General features: G+C 39.2%; 2 protein-coding genes across 9 annotated transcripts; both read right to left on the bottom strand.

Moving 5' to 3' along the window:
• Positions 1-453: 453 nt before the first annotated feature.
• On the bottom strand, positions 454-9,100 carry LOC131573543 (leucine-rich single-pass membrane protein 1-like). 7 transcript variants are annotated; one of them, XM_058827598.1, is made up of 6 exons: positions 8,663-9,091; positions 7,900-8,082; positions 7,328-7,500; positions 6,388-6,636; positions 3,407-3,544; positions 454-1,678 (listed from the first exon to the last, which is right to left on the bottom strand). In XM_058827598.1, the coding sequence occupies exons 4-6, from the start codon at positions 6,512-6,514 to the stop codon at positions 1,530-1,532; spliced, it is 414 nt and encodes a 137-aa protein (XP_058683581.1). In that variant the 5' UTR covers positions 6,515-6,636; positions 7,328-7,500; positions 7,900-8,082; positions 8,663-9,091; the 3' UTR covers positions 454-1,529. The 7 variants fall into 7 exon arrangements, with proteins under 7 accessions (XP_058683581.1, XP_058683586.1, XP_058683585.1 ...); XM_058827603.1 differs by lacking the exon at positions 7,328-7,500; XM_058827602.1 differs by lacking the exon at positions 7,900-8,082.
• Positions 9,101-10,864: 1,764 nt separating this feature from the next.
• On the bottom strand, positions 10,865-21,726 carry LOC131572901 (interferon-related developmental regulator 1-like). Of its 2 annotated transcripts, none has more exons than XM_058826329.1 (12): positions 21,393-21,726; positions 19,761-19,865; positions 18,731-18,812; positions 18,177-18,301; positions 17,723-17,880; positions 16,328-16,378; positions 16,055-16,233; positions 15,843-15,951; positions 14,213-14,347; positions 13,421-13,549; positions 12,331-12,426; positions 10,865-11,572 (listed from the first exon to the last, which is right to left on the bottom strand). In XM_058826329.1, the coding sequence occupies exons 1-12, from the start codon at positions 21,436-21,438 to the stop codon at positions 11,483-11,485; spliced, it is 1,305 nt and encodes a 434-aa protein (XP_058682312.1). In that variant the 5' UTR covers positions 21,439-21,726; the 3' UTR covers positions 10,865-11,482. The 2 variants fall into 2 exon arrangements, with proteins under 2 accessions (XP_058682312.1, XP_058682313.1); XM_058826330.1 differs by lacking the exon at positions 21,393-21,726 and adding an exon at positions 19,975-20,014.
• Positions 21,727-23,889: the final 2,163 nt, after the last annotated feature.

The raw sequence follows: 23,889 nt of genomic DNA, 5'->3' as shown, positions 1-23,889 counted from the left end.
ACTAAAATAGCAGCTGGGAAGTAACGTCAGGAATAATAAACTCTTGAAACCAATCATCACTGTTTTCATGTGAATAACCTGACAGTAATGCATCAGGAAAATAAAAATAAGGAAATAGAAACATAGTGATGTAAAACATAGGTGTAAAGCAATGCACTCATAATAGCAGAATAGAATTTGTGGGCAAATCTAGGTAGAGTGATACCAAGAAATTCTCCTGGACTTAGTTCTTCACTTCGTTGCAGACAACAAAGTTGTCATCACAGAAAGGACTATCATGAATTCTGGAAAAGAAGACTGCAATGCAAGCTGTTGACTTTGGTTAATTTTTTTGTTAAACTGTCAAGAAGACATAAGAAAGAATTGGATGAGAATGAGAACTTTAAGTAAAAAAGATGATGTTGGACATATTCCATAGTGTCAGCTGCCATTCCACCATCATAGTGGGAGTAACCGATTTATTGCATGATTATGGAGGAGCCTTCTTAATATATATTTCAGTAGAAGGTTCTGAATACTAAAAATGACAGAGCTAGCCAGCAGTCCCTTATGTGATCACACTTTCAGGTGTCTGTCTCCACAATTGTGTAAATTCAGAGAGGGTGGCTCCTTTTAGCCTCTGAGCTATCACTCAACATTAAAATCCTGAAAGTTCCAACCATATTTCATCTGGCCCTTCTCTGATGATAAGCAGCAGCAAATATTGGGCAGAATACAAGAACATGAAGTATTGTCCCCACATCTCTTCATAAAAACACTTGGGCTTCACCTGAAAATTGTTAGTACAGTGTATTGGCATTGCTATGAGATAGAGTGGCTGTGATGATGCTGTGACGTTACCAGACTGAGTCCACTAAAAACATTTTCCATGTAAGGCAATAGGACACTCACTCTGCCAATACAAATTTAGGCTGATTGTGGCATTTTATGAAAGGGTTTGTTGTTATTCAAGTTTGGGATGGTTTTGATTTTTTTATTTTTTTTTCACAAAAATAATAATATATCAGTATATTTAGATGCACAGAAGGGAAAGCTACAAAACTCTAGACCAGAAATGGATTTATTTATAAATTATGAAATATGAAGTTATCCTTAAATACAAATAGTAATAGAAACAAACAGAAAGCTTGTACAAAGGTAACAGAAGAAAGCTTAAGTGAACAAGGTCATGCTGGAATCATGTGAACAGAACTCGTGATTTTTTGTGATCATTCACATTTAAAATAAAACTAGGTCCTTACCTCTGTGATTTACAATGCACGGGGAATCTGGAAATCTTGCCCCAAACTGACAATCCATTGTTTATTGTGAATTATATGGGCTTAGTATGACAAATCTATGTCCACGTAAAACAGGATAAAATACTATTTTCTAATATTTTTCATTCAGCTATCTTTTCCAGAAATGTTTCAGCAACCATGTTTCAGCAACCTGTGTGCCATATGCGAAAATATCTGAGTTATGAATATGCTGAATTCCTTTCCAAAGATTTATTCTCCAGGGACTTTGAGCTCAGCATGGGTAAAATGCTAAGCATGAAGATCAGAAGGCTTTTCCTTAATTCTGGATTGATTCAGATGCTTTAATATAATATTGTTAAGTTTCTTCAGCTCTTCTATGTTCTTCTTTTCAGATAGTAGTCTGCTTGATATTTGGTCCACCTCATTTCTAGTTTGAACTTGAAAAGGAAAATGTACCATATTAAATTGGCAACACTTAAGTCAAGAGCATCACTACCTTCACTTGTATTTCTGTGAGACTTTGTAAGGAATTATGATGACTAAAATTATTTAAAAAGAACACAACTGCAGAACTTAATAATAAAAAGTTAGTTATACATCTGGTGGGTTTACCTGCTCACTACATTATTTTTTGCTTGTTTTCTGGATTCTTTTTTTAGTTTAGTGCAGAGTAATAAAATCATATATGGCTCAGATAATTTTTGCAGTTTTCAGGAACATATCCATCAGTGTGCACAGGGAAATGTCTTATTTAGGGGCTTCAAAATCCAATTTGTGGTTAAGTATGTGTGTATATTTTATTTTAAATTAAAGAAAAAATTATTGCAAATACTGGCATTTCAAGGCCAGCCTTCTCTGGCACACCAATATGCACTTTTAGAGCTATTTTTATTTTGACCTTCTGAAGTTAAAAAATTTACCCATGGGTTTTGAAGCTTAAGTTTAATAGTGGCAATGCTAAATGAATCTGTGCATGTGGTTTACAAACATGTCTGATTATATAACACACTATATCTATATGTATCTAATAAAATGTAGTAACATAAACTGAAACACCACTGGAAATCAGTTTCAAAAACCACAGGCCTCCACCAACCTGACCCAAATCAAACTGCTTTAATTCTTATAACAAAGTTTTTCACTTTAGTTTATAATTTTTTCCACTAAAGCAACCCAATCCTAATTTTTCTATATCAAGTCTCTACTTTTAGCAGCTCCATGTTAAATAAATCTGAATTTCAAGTATGATATATTTCAATTAGGATTTTACAATCATGTTACTTAAAATCTACTTTATGTTCTTTACTTGTCTGATATTTCTTTGAGTGCCTGTAAAAAAATTTAGTCAAGGCTAGAATTTCCCAGCCTAAAAGAATAATCAGGATTTTCTTTATGTTTCAGCAAATTCCCTACTAGAGGATATAAGAAATCTTGATTTCATATGGGTTCCGATTCTTTCAAAATAGACTTATAAATTGAAATCATGCACCTCAGAGTCTGTTCAATATTATTAGCTCAGAAAACCCCAAGATGACAACGGTTCCATTAATCAGCCATGTCTTTAGCTAAACCTGCCTGATCAGCCCTAAAAGTTGGAACAGTAATTGTGTCTACAGACTCAATGCTACATGCAAATCTTGATAAATGTCTAATTCTTTTTCTTATGCTTAAGACTTTCTTAGTTCCAAATCAATTTCCAGTCAGTACTTTGATGACAAAGTGTCAGGTCTTGCTTCAGGTAGCCTGATTTAAATGTTAGCCTGGGTGGAATTCCAGTTTCAGTGGAATGACCCCAATACTGAGTTTTATCTGGAAATGAATGGAAGGCACATTGCCAAAGTATCCACTGTCATACAATTACCCTTAAATTTTAATTTCCAGTCAGCATTTTTAGCAACACAGTACATTGCTGCTGAGATAAATTCTTCACAGATGTCAAAGCTCACAAATCCTTAGCACTAAGAATAAAATTGTGCCTTTTAGCCCTGAGAGAGTGTTGTTTGTCTGTGCTTCTGCCCCTAGGAGCATGATCCAGTGCCCAGCCAAAGCCTTTGACCACACAAATACAGGAGTAGAATTTTATAAGGTAGCAGGACACATTTCAGCAAAGTTCTTCTTTTGCAATTGACCCTATATTTTTAAGAACTACTCTTTAGTTTACTTACATATTAAGAATATTACAAATGAAACAAGTGCCAAACTGACGATCAAAGTAAGAATAAAGATGACGAAGAACAAACACTGGTTTCTTGTGCTGCTCCCTGCCACACTTTCTCCAGTACCACCAGTGTTCTCTTCCTGATCTGTTAAGAGATGACAAATCATTTGGTGATTCAGTTTTTCAAGGTTAGTTAGGATAAGCATGAAAAAATGCTTCTGGCTTCATGAAATGATGCAGGATACATCGTATATTTGGTCAACAGGTTTTGTTTTGATATTTTATGAAAAGGGAAGAAATCAACTTTATGAACTCAGCTTGAATTTGGAAATATAAAAAATCATACCTATGTTATATGTCATAGCTGTTAGAACACGTTCAACAAAAATGCTTCTGTTGTTGAAGTACAGTGTTTTGTTGAAGTTGACCTGTTTTACGATTTAGAGTTTTACAGCCATTTTACACATACAAAGGTTGCAATGAAGTTTTCATCAGGCAGCTTTGTAACGGTTTGATTGCATTTAACCTTTTCAATAGGGATGGAAGAGAAATTCATATTGAAAACCAACGTACATATTCATCCTCTAGGTATGCTTCTTTTTCTGTTTAATGAGAAGTATCCCTGGGACAATTAATTTCCCAAAGTAAACATCTCAGTTAAGCTCCTAATGTTGGATAGAATGAATGTAGGTCTTGACTGTTTTATCTTAAAACAAATGTTTTCAATATTCTTCATCTTTAGGATTTGTTGGCTTCATTCCAGTAAAAAATTAGGTACCTATGCTCGCAATTGTCAAGAGTGGAACAGATTGTCATATGGACTATATACGTTGTCCTTTAAGCACAGGAAGAATGAGGGGGAAAAGGAAAGGCACTTGCAATGTTGACCTTGAATCAGCTTAACAAGCCAGTTCATTGCTTTTTAAGGAATGTGTCGCATATATAGGGAAAGTCAGTAGTTAGTCTCATAGAAAGAGTTGCAATCAATGTGAGGTGGCAGAAAGCACCAAAGATATCAAGTCAAGTGAACACCATGAGGAAATTCATGTGAATGTAAAAAATTTACACTTGAGCCAGATTTGTTTAATCTTAAGTTTGTGTACTACTGCAGTAATTTACAAAGATTTGGGTTTATTTTCTGTCTTGAAGGGAGGAGGAAGCTAATGTAATTTCACTTTGGTGTCAGTCTCATACATACTAAAATTACATGCAAATTACTGTAATTTATCCTTCTGTAATTGGTGTCTTGCCATTCTGAAAGGGAGAGTAGCATGTGCATCTGTGAAAAATGTATTTCTAGACCACGTTCTTGTTTTAGCTGGTGGAAATCTCTGAGATCTTTGCAACTGAGCCTGTAATGATAAAGCTGAGGAAAGGCTGTATATGCCATTATAACGCTTTAATAATGACCCTGCCTAGGGCTGAGCAATTCACTGAGCTGGTAGATCTCAGGGAATATCTCTGGTTTTCTTTGTTTTGTGTTTAACCCACTCCTGTCCATGAGTAAGCTGAAATATTTTCCTATTTGTCCTTTGAGGTTCTCTTGTTATTCCCTTAGCATTCATAACGAATGTACTACACACTAAGTGTCTGCACCAATATTGCTTTGTAATCGGAATAATAGGGATGGGCAGGGCCTGCTACTGCTGCCTGCCAGGCATCCTAAGTTATCAATAGTGGTCTCAAAAGTGCTCTGAGCTCACTCTGCCTAATGAATGCTTCTTACTGTTTAATCAGGCTGAGCATTCCAGGCTGCAGTGTTGTGAGGATTGGTGAGCACACATTCTTGTCAAACTGCAAACAGTGGGAACTTTTTATCATTTAAACATGAAATTACTGCATGACTTCTACTGAAACAACCAAACAGTATATACATTTTAAACAGCTTTTGACATGTCTGTGATTTTCTGGCAAGAGAACTAGAGTTTATGCTGCTGAGTAAGGTAGCTGACAGGATGAGATATCTACAGACTCTCCAAGCTTAAAAGCTACATTTAAAGAATAATCCTAGAAGAAGCCAAAGGGTTTTACAAATTTATGAATAAAATACTTACTAAACTACTATTTTTTACTGTTGAAATGTAGGGAAGGGCATGAATGTGATTATTCCAGAGAATCACATATGTTTCCACAGAACCTTGTATATTTACCAGAAAAGTCAATAATATTGTCCAGTAAAATTGCAAAAGAAAGCAAAACAGTTACACTGAGTTTCTTTAAAGCTAAAATTTATGTACATCATTGTCTTATTTTCTATGGGTAGAAGAGACAATATCAAGATAATCTGCATATCAGAATTTAGTACGCTGTGTCTAAAATGTTGTGTTAAATGCAGAAACCAGTACCACTCAAGCTAGTTGGATTAGGAGAAGTTAGGGGACTTGGAAACAGAAGTAATTAGAAAACATTTAAGACCCATAACTAGAACATGATTAGGTTATGGCCCCTCAAAACACATTTCAACATAGCTGTTGATCTATAAATTTCTTCACATAACTGAAACTGTAAGTAAAGAAAGTCCAGAGAGTAAAAGGCTTTCACAGGATATTTCAGGTAACTGGTTTGAGTTCTTAGGAGATATGTCTTAAAGGAATGAACAGAAATTCTCAGGTGCTTCTATCGCCAGATATGAATTTTAGTGCTTGGGAAGACCTATGATGCTATTTATTTTGTAAGTGTATATTGGACATTACTATAGAGACATTATCCTGCAAGTGATCACCTCATAAATCCCAACTGAAATGCAAGATAAGTTCAGGTTTGACAGTAAATCCCTAACTAAATGGAAAGATTTTCAGGAACCTAAGCAGAAATACTCAGCAGGGACAGCTAAATCATTGTCTGATCTAAATTACGCCATTTTCAATCTTTTTCATACATTTTTCAGTACAGAGCTTGGCATACTTACTGGCCTCTTAGGCTGTTACCTCAGTGACGCACAGTATGGATTGTATACATAGAAATGCATAGATCACCTATCATACATACCTAGTGAACGCTGGGATTCAGCTGGGCAAACATTTAGCTTGTTTAGGTTGTTTAGGGAATCAACTACGTAAAGTTTTCCTTCTTCATGAGTATCAGGCAGGTTAAATTCCAAGGGAGGCTTCTCCATTGTCTTAGTATATTATCCTTTAATACGGTGAGTACTTGGTAAGAGGTGGTGTGAGATCCTGACCACAGTGAAAGCCAGACCGTCACTAACACTTCCAGAAAGGATGTCATTCAGGTTCTCTTCTTTCAGCATCAAGTAATTGAGAGATAAGACAGGGAAAGCGGGTATGAATGTAGAAATAAGCAACAAGAGTATGTGTCTGTTTATACACCTTGGAAAATCACTGAAGTTATTATTTGTGAAAATGGAACAAAAAATAGTAGTCTTGTAATGCATTTCTACTTCACACAGTTTGGGAGAAATTTAAAAAGCTTTTTCTTCAGACTAATACCCCTTGCTTTAAAAAAGGCACTGCAGGAGGTTCAGTTAGTAAAAACGGTTTCGCTGTAGAGTCCGGGTGCATGAACTCAGTGAATGATCCTTAATATAAATACAGTTTTGAAAGAAGATTATATATAGAAAATAAGCATTTTTAGGGAAGTGGCTTCTATGTATTGCACATTATTCCTTATCAGTCTTTTGCTTTTCTTTACACTGCTCTGATAGCAAAAATGTCTTTTGAAACAAGCTAGAAACTTCTAGCTATGAGGAGATGCCGACACCCTAAGTAGGCATGTTTGTCTACAATTGTCACTGAAAACTCCCTCTGTAATTATTGAAGAAAAATATATTCCTCCAGATAATATCCCTCTTATTCTAAGATATATCTTTCTCACCTTAGAATCACAGCCTAAATGTATATTTTTCTTGCTAGTGAATGTAAGGAGGGAGCCCCCACAGATTAGTTTAAATTGGGGGTAGAATGCATCTTACCCATTTAGTATTTTATAAAGCTCCCAAATTCAATTTTATCTGCCAACATAAATCAGCACTTCATGGGATGCAAACCTCCCTTGATGACATGTGTTAAGCACCCAAGGGTGATTTCTGAATCCTAGAAGGGTTGAACTGTCCTCTTGACATGCTTCTGAGCCTTCTCTTCCTCTCTGAGGAATACAGAACACAGGGTGTCCAACTTCTTAATATAACACTTAAATTAAAAACCTAAAATTTTAGCCCTAATGGTTTGCAGACAATACTCACTCCTTCCCTCATCAAACCAAATGCAGAAGATTGTTGTAATTCCCCCAAATCTAAGCACAAAGTAGACATTCAGTGAGCCTCAGTAAGTCTGAAGACCAAGCACTGAAACCAATCCTGACAACGGGACAACAGGGCTTGTTCTCCTGCTAGTGGAGACTGACAGGACTATATGGACACTTTCATTTCTTTTTAACAGTCCATAAGAAAAGATTACAACTTTTTTTTTTTCTCTCTGTTCAAAAGTGCTGCTTCAAAGCACAAAGAAAATGCAGAAAAGATGGCATAATAGGGGTTAATCTTACCTAGTATATAATTTTTAGGTGTGCAGCAGTAACTTCAGGACAGAGGGCTGTGCCTGCTGTCCTTCCTCTAGAACATGACATGGTACCAGGCAGCAGTCTGTGAGCCACATCCCCACCAAAGCTCGCTCTGTTCTGCTGTCTCCCCACATCCACATCCTCAGCCAATGCAATCACTATGGAGCCCTGTGTTTGAGCAGCGTGCTAAATGTTACCACTTTGTGCACAAAGGCTGATGGTTATTTTTGGGATTGCGAAGAGCAGTTGTTTCTCTATTTTGATTAATGCCTCCCTGCAGCTTCAGGGAAGACTCTTCTTAACAACTTGAGCTGTAATAAATGTGAGTACCTTTGATTTATTAGTCTTATGAATTATATGTTTCTGCACTTGCTACTAATTATTTAAGTATTTGCACATGTAAACACAGTGAAGATTACCATTATTAATTCAAAAAAGTTTATATTACATTAGTTTGATTCCATTGACATGCCAAAGGAAAAAGGATACAACATCAGTGTCACTGGACAAAAGTTTTGATTATTTTCCCAACAAACCAATCTAAACATTGGGACCTTTGGATTCACTTTATCTTGTACTTTCACCTTGCCTAAAGAATTTTTTCCCCAATGCAACTTTTAAATTTCTTCCTAAGTTGTTGTGGTAAAAAGAAAAACTTAGAATGAGAACACACTGAAAGTTCTTTACAGAAAAAAAAAGAAAATAAAATCTAAAAGGTTAAGAAACAGGAGAATGAAACATTACTTACAACATTCAGGTAATGTGCCAGTATGGAAGAAATCAGCCAGTGAAAATCATGTGAAGAAAACTCGTTCTGAAGTTCCTTTTTCTACTTCTAGTCTCATAGGAAGCTGTGGAGTCCTGCAGTACCCATAAAGATAGCTATGAAACAGACAGCCCCTTTCAGTCTATATTTAGTGTTCAACATGGCTAAGTATACTCACTTCACAAAACTGATCTGCTAAAACTGAAATCAGCACATACACAGCTCTTTTTTATTATATTGGAGTCATGATAATATCCCATCACGGAGGATGAGGGTTGTTACTGATGATCAGTATTTCACTAACCTTTTGGTTAGTGCTAAACCTCTCAGGTTTAGTGCTTGTCTGAAATGCATTTGCCACGCTGAAGAGTCATATCTGCAACACTGTAGCTATGAGTAACCAGTTTGCTATGCAGCAGAGTCATATCTACAGTATTGCAGTCGTAAGTATTTTAAAGTCACAGACCAGAAAAACCTTTCCCCCCTTCTCCCATATACTTTATGAATTCAAATGGAACAGTATTATATGGTGGACTAATTTGCCTGGCATACTTAGTTGCTCAAAGATTAAACTCTGATGAACTGGTGGTGAGTAGTGTAATTGATCCTTTGTTGACAGTTCTTTTGATCACCTTTTCCCTTGCTGACATTGCAGAAGGCAGTGTTACAGCATGCTGTATTGACAGACAGAGGGACTGCAGCTCAAAACAACAAATCCTTTCTGAAGCCCTCCCATGTCTAAAATTCTGAATCCCTTTAAACTGCCCATAAACACATTTATCTCTCAGGAAACAACAGAATAATCAGCCTGACTCATATTTCCCACCCTAAGCTGCCATGTTCTGCTGCTCAGAATTGTTCCCTTTCTGTAGAAGGCTCCTGGAAGTCCTCCCTCCAAATAAGGATGTGCAAGCCAGAACTAAAAAAAAAATAAAAAAATAAACAAATAAAACCAAAAACAAAACAAAACAACAGTGATTTCCATACCCCAAAAACTCCTGACACCAATAAAAATGTAAGAGAAGGACCCAGGCCTCTCCAGTTCTAAGCTTGAAAAGGTCTGCAAACCCAAAGGATGGCTGCAGGGCTGCAGAAGAGCCACCTCTGCAACAGCCCTGGATGCTATGCGGGTCACTGTGGGCAGCAGCTACAGCATAAGTGGGAAAAGAGCAAGCACCTGCTTGGCCCCCTGCCAGAAGGTGCTGCAGAAACTCTGGGCAGGAAGCTATCAGAAGTGCCTGGCAAAGGACACCAAAGGTGACTATGCAGAAGCCACAGGAAACAACAGCTGGCTCCAAGGAACAGTGTAGCCTAAGGGAATGGTCTTGGGCTGGGCAAGTACAGGCACACAGCTTCACCTCGTTCAAGGATCAGGTGTTTCTCTGCTTGTATGACACTGACACGAGCTCATCATCAAAGTTTTGTGTAGTCCAAGTGATCAGTTTTGCAAGCCAAACAAGTTCTTACATAGGGGAGTATTTGAAGGGTGAAAAAAAGAGGGTAAAGTAGAAAGCACAACACATTAGTAAGCACTGACTTTCTGGAATAGGTTCAGCTGTAATCAGAAACTGGGAGGGGGAAAAAAAAAACCAACCACTCCACCCCAAACCCAACTCTCCCTTATCAGAGCAGGCAAGTTTCCAGGAGGCAGTGCTGTTTTCAATTCAATGTTTACTTGATCTGCTGATAAACATTTTAAGAATGTTTACTTGAACAAGCACTTTTATAGATCTTCAGGTTCAGAAGCTCCAGTCATCTAGGTTTTAGTAACTTAACACCTCCCCGCCCACTGTTCCTAAGACAGTTCTGTTACTGGCATATTTCAGTTCTATAAAATCAGAAGTTGAGGTTAAAAGAGTAGTTTTCAACATGATGAAAACAGGGAAGGTGGAATGGTTCCTCTAAGACAGAGGACGTGTTCCACAGCACCAAAACCAGAAAACTTTTGACCATTGGAGAAGCAATGACAAATCAAGATTAGGCTGTTGTGCAGACCACATGCAAGTATGAGACACCTTTGAAACACAGCAAGGTAGACTTGCATGTACTATCTCCTAACACACTGGGAATACCCCAAGCACATGTCTGAACCAGCAAATAAACAAACCCATCCCTTTCAACCTTTAGGTTTTACCAGTGTTACAGCTTTTCATTCATGGAATAATTATTTTTACAGAGAGCCAGCAGTGAGAAACATCTTTATTCCAAAAATTAAATATTCCATTTCAGAACACAAGAATCTTGCTTTTATTTTACATGGAGGCAATTATTTGTAATTGTAATAAGTATTTGACTGTCAGTGGAAGTTACTGAACTTCATTGTCCCTTGTCAGGAGAAAGTTATACTTACATAGGAATTTCTTGTCCATCTACCACTTTAGAGTTTTAAAAAGTTACTAAAATAATTCCACACAAACTGACATGAATGGTCATCTTTTCATATTAGCACATTCTTACCAGAACACTTGGTCAATGAATTCCTTTACCTTTATATAAAGAACCCAATCCAACACACAGCATTTGAGTACAGTTATCCACCCCATTTAATGCCCCAGTTACACCATAATCAACCTTTGGAGCTAGGAGGGGGGGCTACTGTATGGTAATATAATGTATCCCTGTACCAAATGTTACATCAACCTATATACAATGTACATGCAACTAAGCAACAGCATGCATTATATTTACAGACTATGTAGCAAAGCCGCGCACAACTTCAAACTGACTAGACAAGTTAAAAAATTCATTAAAATGTTACAAATTTATTTGAATTATGAAAATTGAACGCCATTGAATGGGAATCTAAAAAAATTCCCCCACATCTGCTCTTTTATCACGACATTTACTTCTAGCCTTTGTCCGAGCCTTGAATGCTGCAGAGTTGTACAAGTGCTACAAAACAAAAAAAAAAAGAAAAAATAATTACATATTGTCAAAAGGCTTATGCCCTTGAGAGATTTTTCATGTTACAAAACAAATGAAAATATACTTTTATTAATCTTTGAAGTAAACTCACAGGCCTTTTGAAATTTATGGTATGCTATCTTTGCACCAAAGGCTAATTTTAGTATATATATACAGACAGATATATATTTAAAAGAAACTTGGCCTGTATAAGAAATGCTGAAATATGAGCAGTTCTGGAAGCCAGTCAGTCTTAAACATCAAGCAGATACCATGTAGGCTACACTTACCCCCAGATTAAACTTGATAACATCATTCCCCAAATTATATGCAGGATTAATGCATTCACAATCAACAAAACAAGGCCAACCTCCCAGTGTCCATTTCACACTGCAGAGTTTGGGATACAGTCTTTATAAAGACTCCATTTTCAGTTTCCTGTGGGTCCCTCCCCAAAAACATGTATCTCTCAGAAGAGAACAAGTTTCACATGCATAGAGAATGAATCTAGTAACCCAACAGCAACTACAACCTTCAGACCCCCTTGGAAAAAACACAGAAGCAGTCACACACCCAGCAGAAAATCTAAGAGCTCACAGAATCATACAAGTAAGGCTGGGTTTCATTCAGGACAATATGAGGCGCTCTTAGAACTACAGTGACAAGTGTTAACAATGACAGCTTCTGAAGTGCAGAAGTAATTAGAGTACGAAGTAAAGAAAATTCATAAAGGTGGAATAACATACCCTTTCAAAACGGGATATCTTCATTGTTTTAAGGGTGGCAGCATCCAGCATTACTGGTGGACCAAGCTCAAACACATTCCGAAGAAAGTCATTTGACTAAAACAAGAAACACATCAAATTATCAGCTTCCCCTCTATATCAAGTCTCTTGACTACTGTTGACTACTGTAAAATATCAAGTATTCCAGTAAGAAATACTAAGATTTCTGTCAAATTGCTGCTATCTTTTGTAATTAAGTCAAGAATACTTCCTCCCCTTCACCAGAATAAGGCTAAAAGCAATAACTGCCACCTTGAGAAGACAGACAGCTCTTCCTGCCTTGATATTTTTGTCCCAGCAAATGAGACACTGTTCTATTCTACACAATATTAGGCAGCTGAACAGACCTGTATGGTTTCACAACACACCAGTTTTAAAATATCTGGCTGTGAAAGTAATACCTGAAAAAACTGGAAAAGCTGCTATGTGCCTGAGCTCCCTCAGTCACACAGAAATTCCATTAACACAAGACTGAAGAATTTACCCCCATGATTATCACAGCAATTTGGGAGCATACATTCCTAAGCTATAGCTCCTGCTTCTGTAACATATGTAAACAGATGACTAGTAAACAAGCAGTTCCCAGAACAGAGATAAAGATTTATGCTTTCTCTTCTGGAATGCTGCCATCATTAGGCTGCAATAGTTGTGTTCATTATTTTTTACTAAAACTTTGCCCTTCTTTGACAGGTTTGAATAGGAAGAGTGGAGGCATGCAGCTTTATAGCACAGACATCTATACCACTCTGCTGAAAGAGAGCATAAAGATTCATGAAAAACCCTGAAGCTAAAAAGATATTCAGCTTAAATTTCTTACTTCTTGGAGAAGTCGACTGCTAAGCTAGAACACCCAGGCTACAACTCAGAAGCAGCTTATCCAGATCACTCTAGCTCACTGTAGTTACTTTTTTAAGTGCTATCTTTTAATACCTCAAATGCCAAGCTCATCACTTCACTAAGTTTTACTCAGGATTTTGTAATTCAGACTGAATTACATCAAAGATGCCAGACAGGAAGCAACAGTCTGAGCAAGTGTCAAAGAACAGCTCACCTGCAAATGATATTGCATCCCCGAGCCCAGAATCTCCTTGAATGTCTCGTAAGTTTGTTTTTTAACCCAGCAGTCAATATACATGCGCTCAGGTCCAAACTTCACCATCTCTGTAGGAAAGTCACGCTCCTATGCAAAAATCAAAGGAAACAACATCTAATCATTTTAATTGAAACAGTCTTCTGTACTAGGAATTTTACAGAGCTCAGCAAACTTTATTTTCACTGATAAATTTGGCAATCCAAAACCTTCCAAATAACATAGTATACATGCTACAGATTGTATTTGTTCATAAGGCAGAGGCATACCTAAATATCATGTAGAACTTGAAGCTGATATTCTTCATGATTAAAAACCTTTTTAAAAAACAAATGCTCAACTTTAAAATTACTCTAAGAATTGCATTTACCTCCAGGAAAACCAGTTCTGAGTGCAGAAGTCACCTTTAAGTCAGCCTGTAAGCCTCATTTTAGTCTCTACCTTGCAGATATGAGTAGCTACACTTGAGACAATGGAATGTAACAAGTGCTAATAGGTGACTCAGATCCTCCTACAGGCAGAATCCTAAAGGTGACTTCTAATAATGCCAAGCCTTTTCCTTAGCTTCCATGATGCTTAACTATTCCCATTATCTTTGTTCAACATTCCTAAAAAAAAAGCAGTTTTATTCCACATATATGATCAGACTATGAAATCTCAAAGCAGCTTTTTTCTTGTTTCTTTCACTGACACAGTAATTCTGTTTAATAATAAAATTGAATAATAAGATTGTAACAAAGACAAAAGAATCACCTCAACAGCCCGTAGAACATCTCTGAAGACAGATCGCTGCTTTCTTTTATCCACTTTGGCCCGGTGCTTGTTTCCATCAGTAGCCAGAGCTCTTAGTTTCTCTGTTAGAAGGTCCATATCTTCATAAAAGAAATCCTAGGTTACAAAAAAAAATATTTTTTTTTTAGGTTTGAGTTTATTTTACAGCCTTAACCTCTTTTCCCACAAAAAAGAAAATGGATCTCTAAATTTTGGTCGTGTAGATCTCTACAATTTCTTTGTTTTGACCAGCCATGTGAACCATACGGCTCCATCAGTGTGCATATACACCTGCCAGTTTTCTTCTCCATAATTGCAAGGGACTCAAACTGTTTAACAGACCAGCTGAACTACTCCTGCCAACAAACTGAGGGCACTTTAATGTTGTTAACACAGGATTCATGCTGCTGGAGGCAAACCATGAGACACCATTAGACTGACACTATGGAATATTTAGCTGCAAGTCTTGTATGGACTGGGAAATTAGGAAGAATGTTGTTTTTTGTTTTTTTTAATGCTTAACCCAACATTTTAAGTAAACTGTTATAAACAGCTTAGTGTTATTCACTATATAAATTAATACATGCTTTACATATATATGTATTTTTTTCCACTGCATTTGATAATTTGGCAGTAGTTCACCTGGACTAGTAACAATGTATGCAAACTTATGTAAAAACAAGTTTTTGTGGTTTTTTTTTTTAATCTGAACATTTTGTCATGTCAACTGACTAGAGTGAACTAACTGCATGCTTTCTGAATGGAACTGGTCAAAGGCCAGTACATTAAGTATTTTTAATCTGAATTGTTTAAGATTCAATGTGAATAATCTGTAATGATTAAAAGGGTATTTCCTCAATAGAACAGAAGAGACTGTAATGAATAGAGCCTCATTCGCTAATACATTTTAAGATTTTAATTACTTGCGGTCAGCTTGACCAAATAAAGGATCAAGTTGTGGTTTCCATTTATTTTTTTCCTTTCAAAGTTGACTTCCACAGCCAAGAGACTCAAATCCACACTGCTTGCATTTATACAGAAGCCTTAACATGACTAAAATAGTCCAGTGCTGTGAAACTACCATGCAATATGAGTTATTCTTCTCAAGTTACTTAAGTAAGAACACTGAAAAAAAAATACTTGAAGTCAACCAGTTTTCTACCTGATTTTTGGCTGTGAAAGCAGAATTGTGCAGACTGTGAATTACTCAAACTTGTCTGCATAAGCATCTGATGAATGTTCCCACTACACTAAACAATGCTGTTTCATCCTGGAATCTCTCGAGAGGCATCTTTTTTATTCTATTTTAAAAGCAGGTGTTAGATTTAGTTTTAAATCTTGCATTCCATATTTCTAGCTGCTATTAAGTAGTGTTTGATACATTTCGTTATATTGGTCCTGTTTTGCAAGACAGAAATTAAGTGTAAAACATAATAGCTGTAAATTATTGCTATACCCACTTAGACTGGGGCAGACTCACTAGAAAGAAAATAAACCATGGAATTATTTGCTACTTGTTGGGATTCAGGGTGCTATGCAATACAACTTAGGTAATTTGCCTCCTCATTGTGCCAGTTAAAGATGGTTTAGCTGCTGACAGACATCTACTTACAGCATCTGTTTCCCGTGCCAGTTCAAACAGAAGTGCTAGCGTTTCTCCAGCAGCTATTCTCATGTTGAGATCATCACAAGACAGCAGACTTGGAAGTTTATGCAAGTGCCTAAGGAGTAAGTCATATTCCATTAAGATCTAAATTTTACCAACATTGTTTAATTGCATATAAAGAGTCATTACAAACTGCACTTTCCACAAAAGACACTCACATTTCAATTTTTTTCTTCACTTCATTCATTGGACAAATGGTCAACAACAATGTCCATGCTAAGAGAGCACTGACATGAAGCACAGTATTATGGGAACTTGATACACCATTAGTGTCTCTATCTCGCTGATATGCCTTTGTGAAGATGTTTTCCAGGCATTCCATAGTAGAGTACAGTTCCTGTATGAGGGAAAAATATAGTGGAAATGGCTTAGGACTCACACACTTTCATCTTGTCAGTTTACCATGTTTGAAAGGTATCAATCATCCTCACCGTAATGTCATCAGTCACAATGAAACAGCAAATCCCTAAGCAGGTTGCACACTAGACAGAAAAGAAAACAAAAAGTGTCAGGATTTGACAAAGTTACGGTTGACTAAACTTTCAAACTTCGGACCTTTGAAATTTCACATCTGGAGATTAAAACCTTAGCAGAAACTAGAAGTGTCCAATCCTGTTTAATTCAGCTTCTTCATAATACTTAGCTCCCAATTCCCATCTATTCTCAGGATGATTTTACAGTACTTCCTACTCGCAAGCCTTCACTTTTCATGTATTATTTTAAAATAGCTTACAAAGCCCTTGAAAAAGCTACTTGTGCCACTTCACCCAATGATTTTAAATCTCACTAGGATTCATAAGGAGAAATTATTCTGATAACTCTATGATATTTATTCACAGCTGTGGGAAATATTTTCCCCTTCTGATGACTATTACAATTAAATAGCATGAAAACTCTGCCCTTGAAAAACCTTTCCTGGAACTTTCCAACTTCTCCTGCAGATCTGTTCCCTATGCCCCATATTCTAGTCCAATTCCTCTTACAAAGAGTAACGAAAAAAACACTTGAATATTATATTTCCACCAACCACACTGCACTCAAAACTACATTTGAACAAGACAAACTTTAATAGCTTTTTTTTGTTTGTAGAAATAACTGGTGTTGAACTAATCCTATCTCCTTTTTGTAGCTAACAGTAACTGTTGTGCCATAGCTTGACTAGGAGTACCCAGCCACGTAACAGTAAAGGGAAGTTGGAGAACATTAGTTTAATCTCTGAAGTTTAAGAAGAAGTAAAACTTTTGGCAAGAGCTTTGGACAATCTTCCCTCACTATTTCAAGCCTACTGCTGATGTATAGATGAGATGACTGGGCAAAAGTAACTTAAAAATACCTTTGGCAATATGGCTGTATTGTTTACAGATATAGCAAATACATGTACGTGTATGTTGGGCACATATATATACATGTATATGTACATACATTTGCTGTATGTATAAAGAAATGTAAATGCTTAAGTAACACTCCCGTGTTGTTTAAGAATAAAATTAAATTTCAAGAATAAAATAAAATTAATACAGGAAAGATATATCACTCAGTGGGAAAGTGAGAAAATATTTTCTAGGTCCCCAGTATCAGCCCCCAGAACTGCAGTGAGTTCAGACACTTGACAAAGCAGTACATGTAATGGCTGGAGAAGAAAATCATGTTCAACTTTCAAGTGGAACTTTTTAAGCCAGTGAAAAACTGCCATGCGTCATCCAGGGCATATGTCAACAATATGAGTACACACTAGTGTGGTAACCTTTAGTTCTGGATTACACAATAATGAGCTGGTCAAAAGCAGCCCTCTGTCCCTTCTTGGCAAATAAACATTTCATACTTACAGCCTGTCTGGCTTGGATACTGGCTGTTCCATCACAGACAATCTTCTTCAGCACTGGACCAAGTGTCTTAAAAATCTCCTCGCTTTCAATTCCTGACCCCATCTGCACACACAGCAGACACGCCAGTCCAGCAGCTGCACACTGTTCATCACTCTTACCTAGGGATTAACACAGTGATCAGCCATCACCTTTTGCACTGCCTTCCTCCTTTAATCTTTTAAAGATCACAGTCTGAAAATATCTGAATGGAAATTCAGAAACCAATAGATAGAAGATAATCTAATTTAATTTTCTAGGACAGTTAAAATGTGACACCTAAATTTAAAAAGTAATATTACCTAAATTATTAAGCACTCTGTAAAATACTAGAGAACATTCACAGTCTTAATTTCTTTTAAACTATATGCTATTTCATAGGGATTAATTGCTTTCTAATAGCATGCATGTTTATTACCTTTCTTTATGCAGCGCTCAATGCTATCAGTTAGAGTCATTCTCCTTTCCATGATAAATTCATATAGTATTTTAGAAGAAAATGCACTTTTCAGACTTTCAAGGGCTGCTTGTCTTGTCTTTGCACTGTCAGAGGAGAGAAGGAAGACCTCCTGAAACCAGCACATATGAGCTAAATTTCCACCTTTACTTTATAGTAGTTTATATTTGTATGCACCCAATAGTAGAGTAATACACTGCATCACCATGAAGAAATTAAATGCTCTGAATTGCCTGCTTACTCAAGGGAAGCAAAATTTTGTTTGGAGATAAGAGTTCACAGTAGTATTGCAGGCTGGAAAAAAAGTCACTCTGCTTCAATATATTATGAAAGGAAAGTCTAATCCATCCTAAAAAATTGGCAGAAGGAAAAACATTTATTTAGATCCAGAAGTCCTCCCTCTCAGAGTAAAAATCTCAGTAAACATCAAAAAAGATTTGATGTGCATTTTCCTTATTAAATCAGAGAAAGCAAGAAAACAACATATGAATGTGTTTCTTCAAAGCAGACTGTACCTCTTGTCCAATGTAAGATCAATAAATCCCTTCAACTTGTATTCTAAGTCTTCTTGAGTGGCTTCTTCATCAACTTCAGGCCCTAATCCAGGAAAAATAATTTAGTCCTACAGATACACATCTCATTAGCAGACACAGTAGTTCCAACACAATGTTTTTAACATTAATAAGAAAGCAGCTTAACATAGACAACTGCTACAGAATTGTTCAGTACCACAACAATATAATGGTGTTAAACCTACTATATCAGACGGCACCCTAAAATGCTTTTTAAAAACTGACCTATTGATACATTTGTGCTGTTTCTAGATCCACTTCTTATACATGCCAAGAATTAACGAGGGAGTGAATCAGGCCTTACATAAATTTTCTCCATCTGATGACCATCAGCCAATCCTGTCAACAACATATTTTCATCCAGTCCACTACATCTACCCCTGGAGTACAGGAAGATGTTCACAGCTGATGCAGTTAGCCAAAGCAGCCTGTTCTATATGGCATCAACTCATACACTTCTGCAACAGGAGCTCAGTTAAGAGTGGTCCATATCCAGAGATGGCTCCCTGGTTATCCCCCTGTAGCAGGCTTTCAGGTCCCCTCCTCTCAACAAAATTACGTTAGAGCATTCCAGTTTGCAAAGATGGTAAACGAGACAAACAATAAATCTAGCTCAAAATGGGCAAATATGACTCTTCCCATCTTAAACTCTTCTGTAGCTCTTACTGCTTTAACTATCTGTTATAAACATCCATGTCTTATAATTCATCTTAAAATTCTTACTGTCTCTATATTAGCACTCTATCTTATTGTCTCTATATCTATATTCTAATAGAAAAGAGCCTGATAGTTTCACAAACCTGGAGCGTATTCTTGCCAAACAAAAACAATAGCCACTGGATTAACCATCACATAGTGTTAACATAATGTCATTATTTCATTACTGCTACTTACAGTCTACTATTTAAAACTACTAAATCAGCTCAGGTTTTATGTTTTTAAAAGGTGAAAAGATATAAATAAAAGAATTTACCATCCTCAGTGAAGCTAGCAGGATCACTGAAGCCACTGCAGTGGCTCATAGTTTCAATTGAAGCATCTTCATCACTAAAAGGCTGCACATTTCTGGGCTGACCACCTTAAGGAAAAATGAAGACAATAGTTTGGTCATTTTTCATACAGAGAAGGAAGTTCTGAGCAACAAAAGTAGAACTGAATCCTCCCAAAGTAGATTCATTCTCCCTGACCTGACCACAGAAAGAATGTTTCCATCCTCTGCTGGTTCCTTTACTCCCACCTATTCTGAAGACGTAGTTGGCTCTGTTCTGGAGATCCATTGTGAATAGTGAGGAAGGGCCCACCTAGCACCAGTCCAATTCCTACTCTAGGTATCGGCTGACTTCCTACAGTACATTTAAGATCTTTCTACAATCAACTTCATGTTAATGCAGTTTTCTGTGACTATGCTTTAAAAATAAGTCTATGTTAATTTAAGTGTTAGAATAAGCTACCTAAAAAAACTGCCATTTGGCCTCTATTTTTTAATTTTCAGGGACTTCAAGACAGTGGAAGTTAAACCTTTAGGCAAACATACATTACCCAGCTTAATGCAGGATTTATGGGATTAAGTGTAGTATGTGCAGCATCAGCAATGTCCAACTCTTTTACTACTGAATTACAAACCAGAACATCAAATGCCTAAACAAGGGATAGTTTTCCCTCTTAGGGCCAAGAAGGCCTTGGTGCAGCAGCTTCAGACTTTTTGAAGAAATCAGTATTTTTACCAGTGGTCACCTCTCTTTTCATATCTGTTATTTCTCCAACAGTTCCCAAAACATTATTTACAGAACTCTGAATTCTATTTTCAGTTATTTTTTTCTAAATTATTTAGAAGATTGCACACAGCCTTACCAGCTTCAGGCAGGCTCCCTGACTACCAAGACCCCAAAGAACTATTTTTATCTAGGCAGAATCAACTTTCAGTTGGATCAGTGCCCAAATGCTTTCCAATGAAGTTAGTCACACTCCGGAAGTTTTGCTGCTTTTAACTGTATCCACTTGTATCATTAACCATGACCCAAAAAAACCCCACCAGCCAATGCACGAGCCAACAAACTTGGAAGCTCATCGCTCTCACACGGCCACCTTCTTGCTGCTGCTATCCAACAGGGATTCTCACTACCCCACAAAACCTCTGTTCTGCCCCAAGCACCAGCACTTCAGACACGCACATTCCGCATTTGTATGAAGACCGCTTATTTTATAATACCCTATTTCAGGCTAAGCATAAGGGGGTTCAGCAGCCTTTCAGGGCACGACACGGTGACACACAGCCACAGCAGCGGGCGGACCCTAGGCCGGGCCGCCCGAGCCGCCGCTGCCCTGGGGCGCTCCCGTCGCCGCCGGCGGCGCCAGCGCGGCCGCACCCGCCGCCCCCCGGCTCCCCGGCGCATGCGCGCAGCGGCGTGAGGTGGCGGTTTCGGGGACGGCTCCTGTCACCCGCCCGGCCCCGGCCCGGCCAGCGACAGCCCCGCGCCCGCGCGCCCTGCGGCTCAGCCACCACCCGCGGGCAGGCGGGGCGCCGCCGGACAGGGCGGCCATCCCGCGCCCACGGGAAACGCCGTCTAGACCCCGCGCCCCCACCCGCCGGCCCGGCCGCACTCACCGGTTCCGCGCTGGTGGTTGCTCCCCCGCTTCTTAGGCTTGGGCATGGTCGCAGCGGCGCTCGGCTCGGCTCCCGCGGCCCCTCTCCGGGTCTCGGTCTCTCTGCTCCCCCCCGCCCGGGAATCAGCGACAATCAGCCGATGGAAGAGCAGGAGCGCTTTTTACTCCAACGCCTTTGCGAGGCTGACTTCTCGGGCCGGGGCAGCGGGGGTGATTGGCGAGAGCAGACGGAGGGCGAACCGGCGGCAAAGGCAGAAATCCCCGTGGAGGCCCGTGAGCGGAGTCGATGCATCTTTCTCCTCTCAGACACCCGGGGCTAAAGGCGCGGAGGGGGCGCTGGAGCCGCTTTTATAGCCCCACCGGGCTGCGGGGGCGGGGCTCCGCGCCGCTGCAGCCAATGGCCGGGCGTTGCGGCGGTGGGCCGCTGACTCAGCAGCGCGAGCTCGTGACGCGAGAGAGCTGCTGCCCAGTGGCGGGGCTGGGACGTCAGCGGCGCCTCGCGCGTCGCGCCGCGGTGCAGGCCGGGAGCGGCGGGCCCCGGCGCCAGCCCAGGGCGGTTCTGGGGGCGCCTGAGGCCGCGTGGGGCGGGGACAAAGCCGCCCCCCTGGTGCCCGCTCCCTCCGTGCCGGCTGGGCTCCGCTTCCGGCCTGGAGCCATGTGCGCGGCTCGCAGTGGGAAGGGCGAGCTCGGCTGGGCCTTGTGCAGCTCTGTGGGTGTGCGGGGCCGACGCCGGCACTGCTCGCCGTGTAGGTGGGGAATGCCGGAAGGGTCCGCAAAATCGCACAACTGTTTGGTTTGGAAAGGACCTGTGGTGATCATGCAGTCCAATACCCCCTGCCAGCAGCAGGTGGCACAGGAACATGTCCAGGTGGGGTTTGAATGTTCCCAGAGGGGAGAATCCGCGATCTCCCTGGGCAGTCTGTTCCAGCGCACCCCCACCGGTAAAGTTCTTCCTCGTGATGAGAGGGAACGTCTTGTGTGTTAATGTATGGCCACTGCTCATCATCCTGTCGCTGGGCACCACTGGGAAGAGTCTGGCACCATCCTCTTGGCACCCACCTTTGCCATACTTACATGCATTAATGCCAGCAATGTCAGTGTTCTCTAGAATAAGCAGGTCCAGCTTCCAGTTTCCCCTCATAAAAGAGAAGCTCCAGGCCCCAAATGATCTTTGTGGGCCTCCACTGGACCCTCTACAGTAGCTCCTTGTCTTTCTTGTACTGAGAACCCCAGAACCACAAGTGTGCCTCCTCACTTAAAAGCAGATATGCAGGATAAATGCCTTACTCCTTCCTAGCAGATTTTCTTCCAATGCAGAAATAATTTTTTTCAATTGTATCTTCCAATTTAGAGACTTGTCTTTTATGGTTTTTAATCCAAAATTAATTTTTTAATGTTTTCTGCTAAACACCAAATAAATAACTAAATTAATTAATTAATAGAAATACAATAGCTTTCCTGACCACCAAACAGAGATTGGTTTATGTTTCTGAGCTTCTGAATGTTTGTGAATGTTCACTGCTAGGCTGTATCAGAACTGCAGTGTTTGAGGAAAGGAAGGCAGTTTTGCAGAACATGCTGAAAAGTTACATAAGACCCAATCGTGATTATACTGTTTGAATTCTGTTGTGTACAAAATGTATTTACACTGACTTCCAGAAAGGTAAACTTCCATAACAATTCTCTATATGTGCCACATGAAAAACAAAGGACTTAGTGCCCCCTTTGTGCATTCTGGGTCAGGAAATGCTAGAAGTGTCTATTTCTAGAAAATGGTAGCTGGCTGTACCTGAGCCCAATGTTTTCCATTGCTGCGCAGCATGAGACTCTTGGTGAACAATTCCCTGGACATGGGAGGTTCAAATTTCTGAAAGGCTTAGCCAGATCTTTTAGCATGCTGTTTAAGAAGAAAAGAGAGAGAAGTCAGTATGTACTGCATCTGTACAGGATAACACATAAATGTCTCAAGGGCACAACTTTTTCTCCTTCAGGATGAACTGTTAGAGCAAAGGACAGCCTTCCAGGTAAGCTGGCAAAGGAGTGTCAATTAAATGCAGAAGGCAAAACTACTCTTGGGTACACAAGACATTATTAGAGCAAGGGAGCAGCACTGGACACACTACCACACCCAATAGGAGCTAAGCAAATGTGTGGTGGGAGTATTTCAGCTGCGAGATGCCAACAACACTTGAGTGAGAGCAGCTGTGTCCTGACAATTTCCTATGTTTACCCTCATAATATACAGACTGATTACAAGGTGCAGGCTGACCGGCCTCAACAAAATTGAAATTTCTGCCTCCCAGCTTATAGCTGTGTCTCACAACCGAGACAGTCTGAGGCTGCCAGCAAGGATTTGGTTCAATGCCGAAATCCTTGCAGGTGTGGCAGTCTGAATAATGTGCCAAACTGTGCATGTCTGTGTAGCAGCTCAGGTGCAACACCAGTGGTACCTCATGGTGGAGTTGGAAGAATTAAGTATCATAGCCCTTGGATACTTG

This window comes from Poecile atricapillus, chromosome Z (assembly GCF_030490865.1).
Source record: "Poecile atricapillus isolate bPoeAtr1 chromosome Z, bPoeAtr1.hap1, whole genome shotgun sequence".
In the NCBI taxonomy this organism is placed as follows: domain Eukaryota; kingdom Metazoa; phylum Chordata; class Aves; order Passeriformes; family Paridae; genus Poecile; species Poecile atricapillus.
Note: the sequence above shows the minus strand (reverse complement) of the source record. Positions and strands in the feature narration are given on the sequence as shown.